The 17711-nt window shown below is 41.6% G+C and overlaps 1 protein-coding gene across 1 annotated transcript in view; it reads right to left on the bottom strand.

Annotated features, from left to right (window-relative positions):
- Positions 1-17711, bottom strand: part of SIN3A (SIN3 transcription regulator family member A) — a 61701-nt gene that overhangs the window by 10175 nt on the left and 33815 nt on the right. The window contains exons 11-17 of the mRNA XM_068990846.1: positions 17138-17348; positions 16700-16816; positions 13543-13781; positions 12036-12219; positions 10378-10951; positions 8037-8206; positions 3632-3805 (exon numbers count right to left, since the gene is read on the bottom strand). Of these exons, the coding sequence (XP_068846947.1) occupies positions 3632-3805; positions 8037-8206; positions 10378-10951; positions 12036-12219; positions 13543-13781; positions 16700-16816; positions 17138-17348 (1669 nt within the window). The remainder of the gene's footprint in view (positions 1-3631; positions 3806-8036; positions 8207-10377; positions 10952-12035; positions 12220-13542; positions 13782-16699; positions 16817-17137; positions 17349-17711) is intronic.

Raw genomic sequence — 17711 nt, 5'->3', positions numbered from 1 at the left:
ACCACTCCGAGGCTTGACTAGCTTTATTGTTAGACTGCTCACATCACCCCAATTTGGTAATGGCCTCCAGTTGTAAATATGCCTCGATTCCTCCCCTTCTCCTTACTCAGTGCTACTAAACTGATCTTCCTGAAAGCTCAAATTCAGTGGGCTATTTAGTCCTTAAAAACGCCTCACTGCTCAGCAACCACAACAAAATTCACACCTCTTACTATGGCTATGAAGATCCTCTACCATTTCGACACCACCCTCCTCTCCTTTTTCTACATACCTCCTTTGCTTCATTCAACTAACACAAAGTCAAGCCACTGAATGCTTGCTATTATCTGTCAGGGGCACACTCAGAAGAGAGCATGGTTTCTTGCTTGTGTGTGAGTGCGCACGGGTGCATATGCACTCAACTGTGCCTGACTCTTGCGTCCCCTTGGACTGCAGCCCACCAGGCTCCTCTGTCCATGGAATTCTCCAGGAAAGAATACTGGAGTGGGTTCCCATGCCCTCCTCCAGGGGATCTCTCCAACCCAGGGATCTAATCTGCGTCTCTTACATCCCCTGCATTGGCAGGTTGGTGCTTTACCAGCTGAGCCACTGGGAAGCCCCAGTTTCTTGAATGGAGGAGCTTAATTCAATAAAAGAAAAGGGATACATACAAACAGCTACATTTACATTACAACAAAATAACTACAAAGGTACTATTCTAGAAACATAAGCAATATGCTAGTCCCTGCTCAGCGAACTGAGAAAAGATTCCACTTTACTGAAGTGACACTTAGCTGGGCCCTAAGAGACACGACAAAGGGGAAGACCAATCAATTTCAGAGAAATCATAACAAAGAAAATCAAACAAATCATAACAAAAATATTTGAAAAAGTACAAAAAAAGAACTACAGTCCTGCTCCCCCAGAAACGGTGAAGGATGCGCATGCGAGTACACAATACACAGAAGAGGAAAAATGGGTGACAACAGGAAATAGGGAAACATGAATTGAAATATTTTTCTAATCATCTAATTGTCAAAAATGAGCTTGGTAATACTAAGTGTTACGGAGAAATAAATGCTCTTACCAAAGTGCACACTGGTATATCCTGTCACTTTGGGAGAGAAATGAGAATATCTATTAAAGTTTAAATTTTAAAACATGCATGTGCATGGACGCCCAGTCGTGTCTGACTCTTTGCGACCCTGTGGAGTGTAGCCCACCAGGCTCTTCTGTACATGGAATTTTTTAGGAAAGAATACTGGAGTCGGTTGCCATTTCTTCCTCCAGGGAACCTTCCCAACCCAGAACTAAACCTGTCTCCTGCAGCGTCTGCACTGTTGGGTGGATTCTTTACCACTGCACCAGGCTTCCCTGATAGCTCAGCTGGTAAAGAATCCGCCTGCAATGCATGAGACCCTGGTTCGATTCCCAAGTTGGGAAGATCCCCTGGAGAAGGGATAGGCTACCCACTCCAGTATTCTTGGGCTTCCCTTGTGACTCAGCTGGTAAAGAATTCACCTGCAATGTGGGAGACCTGGGTTCGATCCCTGGGTTGGGAAGATCCCCTGGAGAAGGGAAAAGCTACCCACTCCAGTATTCTGGCTCAGAGAATTCTATGAATTGTATAGTCCATGGGGTTGCAAAGAATTGGATGCAACTGAGGGACTTACACTTATCACTGCACCACCTGGGAAGCCCTAAAATATGCATACCCTACCCTTTTAACCGAGTAATTTCATTTCTATGTCTCTATCCTTAACATTACCACATGCACACAAGAATATAAATTGTAAATGCTGTTCAATGAAGCACTATTTGAGATAGTAAAAACGGAAATAGCTTAAAACATTCACCCATAGGAGAATGATCAAAAAAAAAAACAACACAACTATGGCACAGGAAATTTCCTGGTGGTCCAGTGGTTAGACTCCTGTGCTTTCACTGCTGAGGGCTCAAGTGAGTCGTGGTGAGGGAGCTAATACCCTAAACAAACAAACAAACCACAAGAAACTATGGTATATTCATAGTTTTAAGTATGACACAGCAGCTGAAAAACATGAGTTATGTCTATATAAACCAAAATAGAGCAAATTCTAAGACGTATTAAGTGGAAAAAAGCAAGATGTAAAGTACATAGTTTAGTTAAAAAAATTTATTTCTACATAAATACACATGTATATGTAAGTGCATAGAAAAGAGTTTGAGTGGTTATATGGAGAGTTAAACATGCCTAATTTTTAAAAAGCACTAGAGAATATGCCTAGAAAAAAATGAAGGGAGAGGAGGCTGGAGGTGGGACTGGGCAGGGGATTTGAAGGGCTGCTTATGCTTAGCTTAATGCTCATACTATGGACTTTCATTCTCTATGTAAAACACTTTAAAGAAAAAGGTCACTGTGATGACCCAATATTCCTGGTTACCAAACCTTCTGTTCCCTCTGCTATTCTGACAAATGTGTTATCTACAGGGTGAGTCTACCCATTCCTTCATAGGCCCTCACCACATAATCTGTTAACTCACGGTAGGTGGGGGTGGTAATTCTGTCACCATGAAATAAGCACAGATTAAACTCATGATAAACATTTATAGATTTAAAACTATGAAAGGCTTAGGAACTCTCCTCTGTAGTGGGAAAGTCCTCAGGTAGTAGAGGATCACAACTGTGACTGAACTAGAAAACTCATTTCCAGGTCTTTGATTCTAAATTAAGCCAACAGTAGGCTGAAAGTAGAAGCATGCACAGCTAAGTGAACAGTTTGAGGGTCACATCATTAAAGTACATGGAATCTGCTGAGGTTAAAATTTTGTTTACAAACCTTACTCTGGGCCACCTAAACCTATCCTTACATTAATACATACAGGCTTTGTTCAACTATACATATTACATAGGTGCAATAATAATATACATAATTTTGTGTCCTTTTATTTGCTTCAGTATTTTTACTAACATATAATTAACTTTTAAGAGCTGCAAAATATGCCATCTAGCAGTCACACAACAGGCTGCCATTAACCATTCCCACTAAGGGATGGGCATCTAGACTGTTCCCAGTCTCCAGCTACTGGCTTTTCTAATTAGCTATTATAATGGTGGAAAACTGGCAACAACCTAAATGCCCAAATAGACGGGCATAGTTTTCTATAAGATACTAAATAGTCATAAAAAGACCCAGAGGTGTTGCTAATTGAGCAAAATAAGTTACACAGAATGCTTTGCCCAGTATAATCTCTTTCAAAATATATACAAACATAGAAAAGTTTAGAAATGCCATCAATGATTATTTCTGGGGAAAACTGTAGACAACTAGTTTTTCTTTTCTCTACATTTCCTATCTTTTCTACAATGACCATGGATTACATTTTTAAACAATTTTCACAAAGCATTTAATACCAAAAAAAAGTTCACAGAAAATGAAAATCACATATAAGAACTAATTTTCTTTTTAAAGGCAAGAAACAGACTGCCTACGAGACTTTCCTTTTCCATGTTTTTTATATTTCTTCTGATGCGTTCAAAGGAACTCCCCGGCATTCTAGGAGTGGAGACACTGGGTCGAAGCACCCTGGTGTGGCTCCGACTTCTGCGGGTAGAGTCCCAACAGCCTACACTGCCATCAGCATGCTCCTCGACTAAACGACTAGCTCTCACCTTGAAACAATTTTCATCTGACATGAGCTGCTCAGCTTTCCGCTGATATGCTGACTCCAGGAGGCTCCTTGACGTCTGTGTGTTCAGCTGGCCGCCTGTGGCCCCATTATTGTTTTCTGCCAGGTACAGGTCTGTCACTTGCACACAGATCTCATCACTCACGATGTGCTGCAGCTGGAATCAAGCAAAGGCAAGTCATCAGGAACCAAAGTTACAGTTCTCCCCGTCATACACTTGGCCTTCCTTCAGTGGTTCCAATCATTCAGTTAAAAAAAGTTTTGGTTGAAAATTTTAGAAAATTAATCATATAAAATCACTATCTTATTTTCCTAGAGAATAACCGAGCCAAAATCTTCAACCATATCATTGGTCCACGAGTAAAGTATTCATATATATTTAAGAGCAAAACCATAGGTAACTCAGGTTAATGTGCTACTTATTTAAAATTCTAGTGTTGGTCACTTGGTCGTGTCTGACTCTTTGTGACCCCATGGACTCGAGCCCACCAGGCTCCTCTGTCCATGGAGTTTTCTAGGCAAGAATACTAGAGTGACAACTCACTCTTCCCCACCCAGGGACTGAACCTGGGTCTGTCACGTTGCAGACAGACTCTTTACCAACTGAGCCACCGGTTGGCTCATTTAAAGTTCATTTAAACTGAGCCATTTAAAGTTCTAAGGTACTTAAAAATTGTTTTACAGGAAAGAAAATTTCTACGGCTTGCTACCTTTATGGCACTTCTTTAACATTTATAATTTGCTTTCACACATATTCTCATTTGATCCACACAACTACCCTGGGAAGCAGTCTGGATAGGAGTGCCCTGTTATATATGAGATAAATGTACATTTTAGATAAGAAAACTCACTGTGTGCTAAGGTGAGGAGAGGGAACTTGGAAAACCATGAAAACAAGATCCATTCCTATATTCAAAGCCCTGGTACAAAGTGAAATTCAATAGGCCCCAAAGAAGCTGTTGCTGAATTAATCTGTCACTGGCACTCAGCTGAAGGAGCTAAGTCAGAACGAATATTCAAGTTTCTGGACCCCACACCAATATTCTTTCTAACACATTCCCTATTTGTCCACATCTGATAATAAAAGCATAGTATTTAAATTTTATGCAAATAAACTCATTTTCAATACATATCATGATTGACTATTGGTAACTTCTGTGACTATCTTATTAAACTCTCTGATACCTAGCAAGTTGAACCCTTCAGAGATTCCATTCTTACAGGTCATGATGATATAATCTATCATAAAATAAAAATTCCTTCAAATGAAATTTTACCCCTTAAAGTGCCACAGGATGTGAAAAACAGATAAAGAAGAAAGCAAAACATTAATTGCAATAACTATTTTACTTTAAAATTCTCATAACCACTAAGCCATTCTATTTTTAGGAAGATACACTCTTTTTGAAGCACTAGTAACTATGACAACTACTTATTTTTAACAGTTGAAAAAGTCTTAAATGACAAGTGTGTGTATTTGTAGATAAACGGACAAAATGAAAGGTCAGATGGTGAGTCACCTGTTGGTGGTAGAAAGGCCAGCAACTGGAAATGGTTAAATTACAACCAGGCCATACAACAGCTTTTAATGTGACTGTTAAAACAATGCTTATAACTTGAAAACACAGGGGAAAGCTTAAAACACAGTGTTTAAGAGAAAAAAGCAGTGTTAAAAAAGAAGTATACAAAGCATGGTCTCTACTATGTAGATACATCTTTATACTTCACTGTTAAAGGTCACCGACTCCTTTCACACCCTCTTCTTGGATTTCTGGCCCCACCCAGTCTTTGGAAAGGGCAGTATTATAAATCTAGGCACAACTAGGCAACTCCCAACCCAATGCCAGGCTTGTCAGATTCTCTCTCCTACTAAACTGAAATGACACATTGAGTGTGTCCAGTAGACAGACATTTTATAGAGGAGCACCTGGATTGGAAAGGTTGGTCATGTCAGCGCTGAAAACACTCAGGGGGCCGGATGTTCATCTGCAGAGAGAAGTGTGAGGATGGGGGGGATGTCCAGAAAAGAGGCATGCCGGAGAGGGAAAAAACCTTTCCAGTCTAGTCCCCATCTGGTCTAGCCATACTTTCAGTCCCACACTAGACACTTATGAGACTGCCTATTGTATTCCTAAGCAAACCCGTATTAAACTAGTCTGGAAAAGTAAGCTAAATATATGGTTTGACCCTGCAATGTATATTCGACCTCAATAATGAACTCTGGGAGAACAGCAAAGGATTTAAGGAGAAATGTTATGCCTCCAATTCAGGAGTTAACCTGAGAAGCATAAACATGTTTTTAAAACACTAGATTTGGATTTCCGGATACAATCTGTCTCCTTAAAAAAAACACTGGACCTTATGTATTACTGACTCAAAATCATCACCAGGTGCTTCTAGTAAATGGACTAATCACTAATCTATTGTTTAAAAAATCAACTGTGGGCTTACAAAAAAAGCAAAAGCTGGTTGTATTGGATTTTTAAAGTTGAGCTGATAGTATGAAAGACTTTACTTCTAGCTCCAGCAACAGCGAACTTGTAAATAGAAACATAAGCACATGGTATGGTAAGTGGACTCTTACATAAATTTAGGGGACATTCCAGTGGCCATGTATGGAAGTGAGAGTTGGACTGTGAAGAAAGCTGGGCGCCAAAGAATTCATGCTTTTGAACTGTGGTGTTGGAGAAGACTCTTGAGAGTCCCTTGGACTGTAAGGAGATCCAACCAGTCCATTCTGAAGGAGATCAGCCCTTGGTGTTCTTTGGAAGGAATGATGCTAAAGATGAAACTCCAGTACTCTGGCCACCTGATGCGAAGAGTTGACTCATTGGAAAAGACTCTGATGCTGGGAGGGATTGGGGGCAGGAGGAGAAGGGGATGACAGAGGATGAGATGGCTGGATGGCATCACCGACTTGATGGACGTGAGCTTGAGTGAACTCCGGGAGTTGATGATGGACAGGGAGGCCTGGCGTGCTATGATTCATGCGATTGCAAAGAGTCGGACATGACTGAGCGACTGAACTGAACTGAATAGGCATTAGTCTCTCAAAAATTATGACCATAGATGATTATATCCATGTAAAGATTTCTGTCTCTCAACATAAAGACCTCTTAAGGGAAAGCCTTAATAACCGCTTCAACTTGCAGCTTCCTCCATAACAACTTTTGTGAAGATGCCAAGATTCACTTATTCCTTGACTTTGAATATGAGAGGGGTGCAAAGCCACACATCCTTCTAAACTCAAGACAAAACCAAGAGTACCTCACAAAGGATTCCTTTGTGATTTTACCTAAGGAAGGCACTTTCCACTTTAAAGAAAAAAGTGGGACTTCCCTGGCGGGGCAGTGAATAGGAATCTGCCTGACAACACAGGGGACACAGGTTCAATCCCTGGTCCGGGAAGATTCTACATGCCTCAGGGCAACTAAGCCCACGTGCCCTAGAGCACGTGCTCTGCAATGAAGAACAGCCCTCTGCTTGCCATAATGAAAGAAAGCTCATGTGCAGCAACAAAGACCCAGTGTAACCAAAGACAAATAAATTCATTAATTAAAGAAAAAAGTGCACTAACAACAGACTGATACCTTTGAGAACTCAGAACAAAAGGCAAAGGAATGGAAACCTATTACATGTTATTTGCTATAAAGTTATCATTGTTGTAAAAAACAACATATCTACAAACTCCCAGGGTACCCCAAGAATAAACCACAAAGCCAACTACAAACCTAACACAGAGGGAGTCTCAGATAGTGAGGTGGACAGAGTATTATAAAAGATGTTACACAAAACCCTTCCTGTAAAAAGAACTTCAAATGTTAAATAAGGCAAGTCCATAGAATTTCCAACACCTATTAAGACAGTAAAAAAATCCACCTGCAATGCAGGAGACCGGGGTCAGGAAGATCCCCTGGAGAAGGAAATGGCAACCCACTCCAGTATTGTTGCCTGGAGAATTCCATGGACAGAGGAGCCTGGCGGGCTCCAGTCCACGGGGTCACGAAGAGTCAGACACAACTGAGTGACTAACACTTTCACTTTTCACAGAAGAGAAATAGCTCACACCTGGTAAATGACATAAGAGCTGGGAAGACAGGCCAGGAGCTGGGGGCAAAACCTCACATCTGAGGTAGGTTCCTCCTCCCAGGGCACACTGAGCAAAGCAGTCAATCACATGGCTGAAGCCCTTCCACTCAGTTAACAGGAGAAATTCGACATCACATTAACCTCTCCCTCCCCTCTACAGAACCACCTGTTCGTTAACACTATCACATAAGAAAACTGCTTGTCTGTTCCCAGAAGCAAACTTGCCCCGTCTCTTTCCTGACCCACCTGTAGACGAGGACTGTCTCCCTCCCCAACCCTCGCCAGCACCACACCCTCACCTGTCTGACAATGCTCTGGATGAGTTTGTCCATGGTAAAGGCAATGTAGGCATGAATGGTGAACATCTCTCTCAGTGAATCTTCGTACTGGGACGAGTCTATGTTGCCATCCAGCAGGCTCCGCACCATGTCCAGGAAAGCTGGGTAATAATCTTCTACATCAACATCCACTGTGGGAAAGAGGGGAGAGGTGAGGCCTTACCCTGCTAAGAAAAGATGGGAAGAGCGGGCAGGGCAAACCCCACAGCTGGCCTGAAAAGCACTTTACAGAACAAACCCTCGGTATTCAGTCTGCTGCAGACAGATGAGATCTGACAGGTGGCCACAATCCCAGCACTGTCTATCAAAGGAGAGTGATGCTGCAATTTCAACAGCGGCTTCTAACCCTCTGACTGACCAATACATTTATTTACAGTACGGCCTGGCAATGCGTGACATGAGAGCAAAATATCCCAGGAAAGAAGTTTCTTCAAAAAGCTGTTGGCTCCCTGCTAGGAGAGGAGCCTGCAAAGGGAGTATCCCCCACATGGGTTACTTGCTCAAATAGCTATTTCAATGAAGCATAAACGGCTGAAGAGAAAAGGCAGACAGAACCAAACACGAGCACTGAGAAACGTCTCAGGAACAGGAAACTAGGAGGGCAGATTAAATCCTTTATGAATAATGAAGTATCTGCATTTGTCAAAGTCTTTTTGTTTAAAAGTGGATTCTCAACATTGTATTTCACGAATTGCATCAAATGATCTATACCTGCTGCATATGAATCACCTCAACCACCAGATAGAAACCTTATCTGTTGTTACAGAGACATCTGGCAACTAACAGAGCGCACAGGAAAGGTGGAAGGACTCCACCTTTAGCTTACTCAAATAAGACCTATTTACATGAAGATGGCAAATCTCATTTCCAGTGCTGACAATCCAGACAGCAGTGCAAGGGGGCTACTGGTTATGTTGTTTCCTGATCTGGGTGCTGGTTACACAGGTGTATTTGCTTTGTAAAAATTTACTAAGCTACACAATTCTGTATATGTGTTGTACTTCCAACAAAAAGTTCACTACAATGAGAAAAATTTACAAAGAGAACTCTTTGTCTTTGACATTTAGCTACCTCTTTGTAAAGTTTATACAGGGGAAAAAAGGCTCTGAGAGCAAAAACTGAGTCCATTTCCATTTATTTGAAGTGTGATGGATTCATTCAATACAGGCAAAACAGGACAACTACTATTTAAGAGAAGCAACTGGCTTGAGTTTCCTAACAGAACATTACCTCGTTCAGATCCACAGCAGAGGCATGGGCTGTGCTATTGCTGTGAAAAATGCTTTCACATCAGAATAAAGCTATGAGTTCTACTGGTGCAAACCACGTGAGCAACGATCAGTGGAGGCTTGGCATTATTACTCAAGAACGAACTGTTAGCCTCAAAAATCAGGTTAAGCCAATGGTCAAGCCAAGATCAGGTCATCTTTCTTGTTTCCACCCAAGCAGAGGGAATCGCCACAATGAAGTCTAAAAGATGTCTCTCTCAAGCTAGGATTAATCCAGATAAAGGCTTTTAGAATTAATTTTCAAGGTCATTAGCTCTCCAACAGTTAGATGGCCAGGGCTTCACATGGGCTTCTTACATTACCAACAGTTAAAAAAAAAAAAAGGTAATTCACTCCAAAAATGGGTTATTTCCTAAAGAACACACAAGAAGGTTTCACAGAAGAGCTTTGGCTAACAGCTTAAGTACCTAACTTACAACCTGAAGGGAGATCTAGAAGCAAGCGGCACAGAATCACGTAGAGCACGTGGAGGCTTCCTTAACCTTCCCTTATTTTCCTTTTTCTGAGTTTTCTATCTTCATTCCTGTTCTGCTGTCTCAAACCATCTCCTGAGTCCCCATCTCTTTTTTTGTAATTGTCTCAGGCACGAACAGTTGTTCTGTCATGGAGTGGGAACCAACTATGATGCTTCAGTCATTCTCTGTCCTTTCAGAGAGACCTTCCATTTGGGAAACTGACGACGGTAACTGACACCCACTTCCTTGGTGTCCACAGTACCAGCTACTGAGGGTCTATGATCTAAGCAAGGCACAGGGTGCTTTGCGTATTTCCCCCAATTCTCCCAGCAGCCCCACAAGATAACAAGTAGCACCTCCAGTTTACAGAAAAACAGGTTCAGAGAGTTTAAGTAAGGTCACGCAACCAGTAAATTGCAGTGCTAGGATTTGAACCCAGCCAGCCTCGAAGGACTGCCTGTGCTCTATGCACTAACATAAAAGAAAGCAGTCCTGAGTCTAACTAGGTCCTGCATCCCCGAGCTCTCACACCTGCAGACCGACAACCCTAGCACTCACTAGGTTCTTTGAGACGCAGCTGGATGGCAGGGCTGTCACTCTTGTCTCGCTTAATGCCCAGCACTTCCCGTTCCCACTCTCTTTCTCGGTTTTCTTCTTCAATTTGCCGTTCAGCTTGGGAACAAATCCGAAGCAGCCTCAAGCAGAGTATCTGGTGCAGCCGCATAAAGATATACCAGTTATTATTAACATAGAAGAGGTTGTACACTTCATCCATCCCTCTTAACTTCTGAGCTGCTGTGTTACTAAACAGTAGCTTGGACTTAGGGGGACTGCCCCCAACACCATTGTGCTTCTTAGCCGCCCCTGTGGCTTCATCTACATCCATCTCTTCTTCTTCCTCTTCCTCCACATCTGAGAGATCACCTCTCTGAGCAAAGAGCAGATCTGGAATAAAATGATGCATGATTTGCTTGATTTTATATTTGTCCTCCTTCTGAATGCCTGTCTGCCTCTTCACGTGGTGGATAATCAGAGCAGCAGCATCTTCCAGAATCTGTTTGTCTTCATAGGCAAGTGAGAGGTGTGGGCCAACAAGTACACCAGCATTTTCTTCCGTAGCCTGCTCTTGCCTCTACCAGGAGAGAGAGAGAGACAAAGTATTATGTGACAGCTACAAAAGCAACAAACAGACCTACGAGATTACACTAGCAGTATGTTCATAATGGCCACTATTTTCCAATAGAAAACTTCCAGAAACAAAAAGATAGTGTGCAAGATGTGGTTTGATACCAAAATGACTGGAGGTACCATGACTGGTACCTCCCAGACACTGAGATTTTTAAAAGACAATAAGACAGAAAGGGGACCATCTTCTAAAATTTTACATTAGTACTTATGGAGGATACGATATGAGGTCTAAAATTTCCTTTAAAATACTTCTGGGATTGAGGAAGGTGGCAGATATAACAGAACTGGCAAGACAGAGAGGAAATTAAATTTATGTCAGTTCATTTTACTGTTCTCTCCCTTTTCATGTATGCTTGATATTTTCATAATAAAGTTTAAAATTCAAGATCACGTCCTTCTAGAAATTCTCAATCATACTCTCTTTGTTTCTATCCATCCCCTAAGACTATGAGCTCAAAGAAAGAAGGATTAACTTCTTTTTCATCTCTGTATCCTAGCTCCCAGTACTCTACATAATCCTGAAGGATGCCGAATAAACAAGGATTAGAAAGTCTGGGGGCAATTCTCTGGTGATCCAGTGGTTAAGACTCCATGCTCTCAGTACCAAAGGCCTGGGTTCAGTCCCTGGTGGGGGAACTGAAATCTCACAAGCCACACAGCATGGTCAAAAACAGAGAAAGAAAGAGTGTGGGGACTGAAGATAGTATTTTAAGTTGTGGAAAGTTGAGATAGGCTACAAGAAGGAATACAAGGTACTGTTGGAAGGAAATATGGAGAGAAGTGGAAGAGGGTGGCAGTGGGCATGAACTATAACCAGGATGGAAAACTGGAAAACCAGTAAAACAGCTCAGTGAGCCTTAGATTTAAAATGGTAGAAGAATTGGGAATAGAAGTCTATTCTATGAAGCAACAATCAACAAACCTTGGAGGGTCTCAGGCTCATATAACAAAGGTAATTTGTAGGAGTCAAAGCTATGCTGAGCATACAGACTGGAGACTTCTCACAAATGTTGAGACCCTCGACTCACCTCATCATATATACTCTCAATCTCATTGAGTAAGCTCTTGGACCTCAGGACCTTGGTGTCATTTTGTTTAAAGTTGATGCCTTGGTGGTCCAGAGATTTCAAATAGTATTTCTCATTTTGCTCTCTCCACACCTTGTTAAAGCCTCTCTGAGCTTCTCGCCATTCTTCCTCTTTCATCTTCAACCTAGTGGGGTGGAGGGTGGAAAAAGAAAGACACAAGAGTTCAGAGGAGGGAATTTTAAGGCAAGGAGTCATATTACACTTGCAGACTGGAATCCTGACTCTGCCATATTAGCCATGTAAGACTGCCTCCTTATCCGTAAAAAGGGGATAACAGCACCTCATCCCACAGGGTTTAGAAGTAAGAAATATGTCAGGTTTACTTTATTTCAAAGGTCAACAGGTACAGCAGATCTGTCAAGTCTGTTGGCAACTCTGGGATAAATTTATTCAAACTAGTCTTGAACTCTGATACACGAGAAAACTACTCATTCGGGACTTACTATGGGGAAGTAATTTATCCCAAAGTCAGAAATCTTGCAGAGAACAGTTATTTCTCAACCAACATTCCACAGAATACCCTAGAAAAGTAGACTCTCTTCTTTGGCCAGCTAAAACAAAGTGAAACAAGTTTCTCTGCTACAGGACTTCTGAGAATTGTTATTATGCTAATGCAAATGCGAATGTCCAAGAGCAGAGAACTTGAACAATGGATGCTCCTCTAGACAGAGCCTGGAAGTTCCAGCAAAAACAACTGACTGAGCCTCTGGAAGAGAGGAGAGAAAAATCAAAACCAGCACTAGAACTGAAGGATATCCTCCACCTCGAAGACAAAAGTTAAACGCTACTGGCAAGAAGGCAAACACCTTCTGCCAGCTCTTGAGAGGAAGACTGGGGAGGAACAAGAAAATCTGGGCACGTGTGACTGTGCAGTGGATAAGTTTTCACCAGGTGATACAGGACCAGATTTATAGGAGCGCCATGGACTTCAAGGAGCCTGGGGCTCAGCCCTGGCCTCCTGGATACCTACAGCCTTATTTTAGGTGGGTTCAACGGCCCCTCTATACTTGGTTTGAAGGTTGGTTAGAAGAAAGAAGACATTCTTGAATTTTTATGGGACGCAAAGGCTTTTTAAGTAACATATCAATTTCATAAAGACAAAGTGATTTTTCTTATTAAAAAACAAAAGATGTGAACATCGGTTAGTACTAAGTGGCAGGAAGGTGGGTGGCTGTTTTCTTCTGTGTTCTCTATTTTAAAATATCCCCCTAAACACACAGAGCATTCCAGTATAGACTGGAAAGGTTTGTTCTCTGCTGTTGGTGACACAGAACCCCATCAAGAAGTTCCACTATCCCACACTATCCACCTGACTTCCTACAGCCGCGGTTGGGGAGAAATGGAGGTCTCAGGGAAAAACTGGGCTGAAAAGGAGACTCTTATTTAATGGGACACTAAATCTGTTGAGAAGTGCACTAAAGCATGAAGGGCGTATGCACTCAGGTACCTTTTAAGGACAATTGGGACGGCAATGGAAGGGTTCTTCCTCAGACCATCAATGATGTCAGCTGCTTTGTCAGCATATATCCTTTGGAGTGCTTTTCGGTGGATGACTTCCGATGTGCCCCCGAGGGTGTTGTCCAAGCGAAATTTAGCTTGTTCTTCAGCAGACAAGCGGGAAAGTTTCTTCTGTATTGCTTCCAGAACCCGGATAGTTGCCAGATTGGTCTCTAAAACTACATCAAGCTATTAAAAAAAAAAAAAAAGACAGTGTGCTCAGGACCCAAATCAGAACCAAATAGCTGTCAGGAGTAGAAGGTAGAAGTCAAACTCCCTGGATTTGAATCTGGGCTCTGCCATACCACGGCCATATAAAACTGTTAGCTTATTCAGTAAGACAGGAATACCACCACCTACTCTCACAAGGTTGGGTTCTGGATTTAACAATACAACCCACATAAAGGATTTAGCACAATACCAGGCACACAGCAAACATCCAAACCCTGAATATTCACTGAAAGGACTGATGATGAAGCTGAAGCTCTAAAATTTTGGCCACTTAATGCGAACAGCTGACTCACTGGAAAAGACTCTGATGGTGGGAAACATTGAGAGCAGGAGGAGAAAGGGGGTGACAGAGAATGAGATGGTTGGATGGCATCACCAGCTCAACGGACATGAATTTGAGCAAATTCAGGGAGATAAGTGAAGGACAGGGAAGCCTGATGTGCCCCAGCCCACGGGGTCACAAAGTCGTCTTAGCAACGGAACAACAACAAAGCAGTAGTTAATACTTCTAGCGCCACCAATGTGGTTTACTGAGGACAACGGGCCCCCACGCCAAAGGGGCCTAGGAGGAGGCAACCTTACTGACACTTTCCCCTGAACTTTGGTGAATTACTCAGATCTGTTACAGACAATAACAACCACGACCACCAAATCCCAAAAAGATCATTCAAGACAGTAAATCAATCTCATGAGTAAAGTTTTTCAGAGTAACTTGAAATGTTTAAATGTTTAATGTCTTTTTGCACATCTACTAACAATAAGAGCATTACTTAAGGGCTTCAATGTTGTATTTGTGATTAACCATTTAAATTTTCACTGAATATTTCTGACACTTTATTTTCTGGCAAGGGCCAAGCCTAACCTGGTTAAAGACATGACTAGCAACCTTGAGTTAACTTTTTTCCAAAGCTTAACACAAAATTTTCTAGATGAGAAACAGAAAATAAAGGAAATGAGCAGTCTCAAGAGTCTATGACTCTGTATAAGTGTTTCCTACTTTTCTAGTTTGAGGACTATGGTAGTCATTTTGTCAAAAATTTTAATGCCCCCTTTCCCCAGTTATGGATAAATGATGGCTTGGACTTCCTGGCTGCCTTGAGATTAGCTGCTGCTGCTGCTGCTAAGTCGCTTCAGTCATGTCCGACTCCGTTGTGACCCCAGAGACGGCAGCCCACCAGGCTCCCCCATCCCTGGGATTCTCCAGGCAAGAACACTGGAGTTTTCTTCAGAAAACTGCCATTTCCTTCTCCAATGCATGAAAGTGAAAGTGAAGTCACTCGGTCATGTCCAACTCTTCGCGACCCCAGGGACTGCAGCCTACCAGGCTCCTCCGTCCGTGGGATTTTCCAGGCAAGAGCACTGGAGTGGGTTGTAGGGCCGTGTAACTAGTTCTGACCTATGAGCTGTTAACAGGTGAGTCAAAGTAACATCCATTACTTCTAGGCTAGCGCATTTAAGGGTGCAAGATCCATCTGAGCTTTTCTCCTACAGTCATGGATACTGTTCATGATGGTGCCACTCTGACAGCCCAGGTCCCCAAGCAATTCTGATGAGTGGAATCTTCAGCTGAACATCAATGCACATGCAGTATGATAAGGAAATAAATCCGTCTTTTTCAAGTCATTGGGATTTAGGGGTTGACTATATTACAGGAATATTAACCAATCCTGATGCATAAAGGATTCAAATTAGTCTATCCCATCCAATCCTCAGCATGTACATGTGCATACATACACACATTTCTTTCATCTTCACTACTGCAATAACAAGCAGGAAATGAGGCTGATGCCTCTCCTGTGCAGGCATACTAGCTGAGAATAATATCCTGTCAAAAACAGGCGTCAATCTCTGCTAATACATCACTGAAACTGACTAAACATAGGTTAAAAAAAAAAAAAAAGAAGAAATGCTTTCTTCAGCTTGATAAAACTTTACACAGAAGTTAATATCTATCATGACTGAGTTTTCTGCAAATGGTCAAAGCTCCTCATAAACACTGGGGCCCAGCGGAGCAACCAACATGTGGTTCTTCATTCAAAACATGCCAGAAACAGGGGAAGCAAGTGTGAAGGGGGATAACTGGCACAGAGCTAAATCAGTATGGGTTAAAAAAGGAGCAAAACATCTCCCACCCATAGGAAGAGCAGGGACAGTCAGTTTTATATAATAAATACATTAAAAAGGAGGCATGTAATTTTCTCTCTCTAGACACATTTAACATTCCCTTTTTGTTGATATCGGTGAACCAGACATTTAAACACACTGGGAACTGAGTCTGTTTCCAGTACTCCCAACTCCTGGTATCAGGGCTCTGGACCAGCTCATTTCTTCACTCCAGCTCTTCCCTTCCCAACTACTTTAAAATGAAGTCCCTAACTCAACTTCCTTTCAAAAGGAGACAAATCAACATCAGAAATAAGACAGAAGAGTTCCAATTCTCACAGGAGAGCTAGTTTGCTAACCATGTTAGTAAGATACCTGCTAAAAATAATATACACTTTAAGATAAGTAATTTAAAACAGCTGCCAGAAAGTTTTCCACTAGGTCTTAAAATACTGATTTTAAATACTATGTACAACACAATAACCTTTAAAATGTCATTAAAAATTCAAAGGAGTATTATTCGGCCATCAACGGATAATTTCAGTTAAAAGGGCTAAAGTGGCCTTTAAGATAAGTCACATTTGTTATGAAAATATTACTAATATACCTGACAAAGTCACAAAACATGGTAAATACAAGAAGCATTTACCACAGAAGAATATGAGCCTCTTGCTCTTTGGTCATAAAAGCCAGTCCTCTCAGGTAGGTATTTAAGATACCTTCTTTCAGAATCTCTCATTTCCCCAAACTTCAAATGATAAAGGAGCTTGTACCTCAAAACGTTCATCTTCACAACGATAGATATGTTCTTCATACTGAGTTTTCTTGGAACTAACAAAGGTGGAGTCCTCAGACCAGGAGGGGAAGGAAACCCAGGTATCATTTAAAACCTTTGGGTAAAAGAAGAGAGATTGAAACAAAAGTGTAACAAAATTTTCTGGTGATTAAGCTTTCTCAATTAAAAAAGACAAAACTTTAGGGGAGGGAAGAAACAGTTAACATTACAAGTTTCACCCATAGCAAGTGAAACTGTGTAGCAAGTTTAAAAAGATAGAAAAAAGTTCTCAATATAAGTACAAAACATTTTCTTTTGAAAAAAGACAGGAAAGGATTTTGATTTCTTCATTCGTATAAATTCTCCATCCCACGTACCACTTCCTTCTAGAGGAAGCTGAGGACTCAGGGCTGATGCCTTCCCTGGAAGGCCTTACCTCTTTACAGAGAGGAGTCCGTCCCGTACACTTGGGCTGCTGGTAACTCTTTGGTAGGGCTCGATAGCTGGAGCCCAACCGTTTACAAGAGGCATAATCTATCTCCATGGCAATGCCCTCTGTGGCCCGTTCCTTTGGAAAGGTTTCCAGGTGTACAGACTCCTTATAGCCCAGAAAGTTTTTAAACCAATTAAACAATTCTGGGAATTTCCTAAAGAATCAAACCAAAAAACTGGTGAGCAATTAGAAGTATTATGCAGTAATGCTGAGGTGTGACTACCACTATTTGATGTAGAGTCAGAACTTTGCTATCATTGGACAAATTCCAGTGACAATTATTACTTCTTGCCTAATAAGTACTGCTTTTGAATACCTGGCTTCTCCTTTTCTTACAGAGTGCTCTAAGATCAGTCAAGGTGGTGATGCAAGAACTGTACTGAAACAAGGCAATAACCAGCCATTCTTCTAATCAACAATATTGTTTCAAAGTTCAGATAATTCTTTGTTTGTCAAAGTCAAGATTCTAGAACCCTGGAAGAGACTGGTCTATATAAAACATCCAACATTGGTCAGG

This window comes from Capricornis sumatraensis, chromosome 19 (genome assembly GCF_032405125.1).
Source record: "Capricornis sumatraensis isolate serow.1 chromosome 19, serow.2, whole genome shotgun sequence".
Taxonomy (NCBI): domain Eukaryota; kingdom Metazoa; phylum Chordata; class Mammalia; order Artiodactyla; family Bovidae; genus Capricornis; species Capricornis sumatraensis.
The sequence above is the reverse complement of the archived record's forward strand: the minus strand, read 5'-3'. Positions and strand labels throughout refer to the sequence as shown.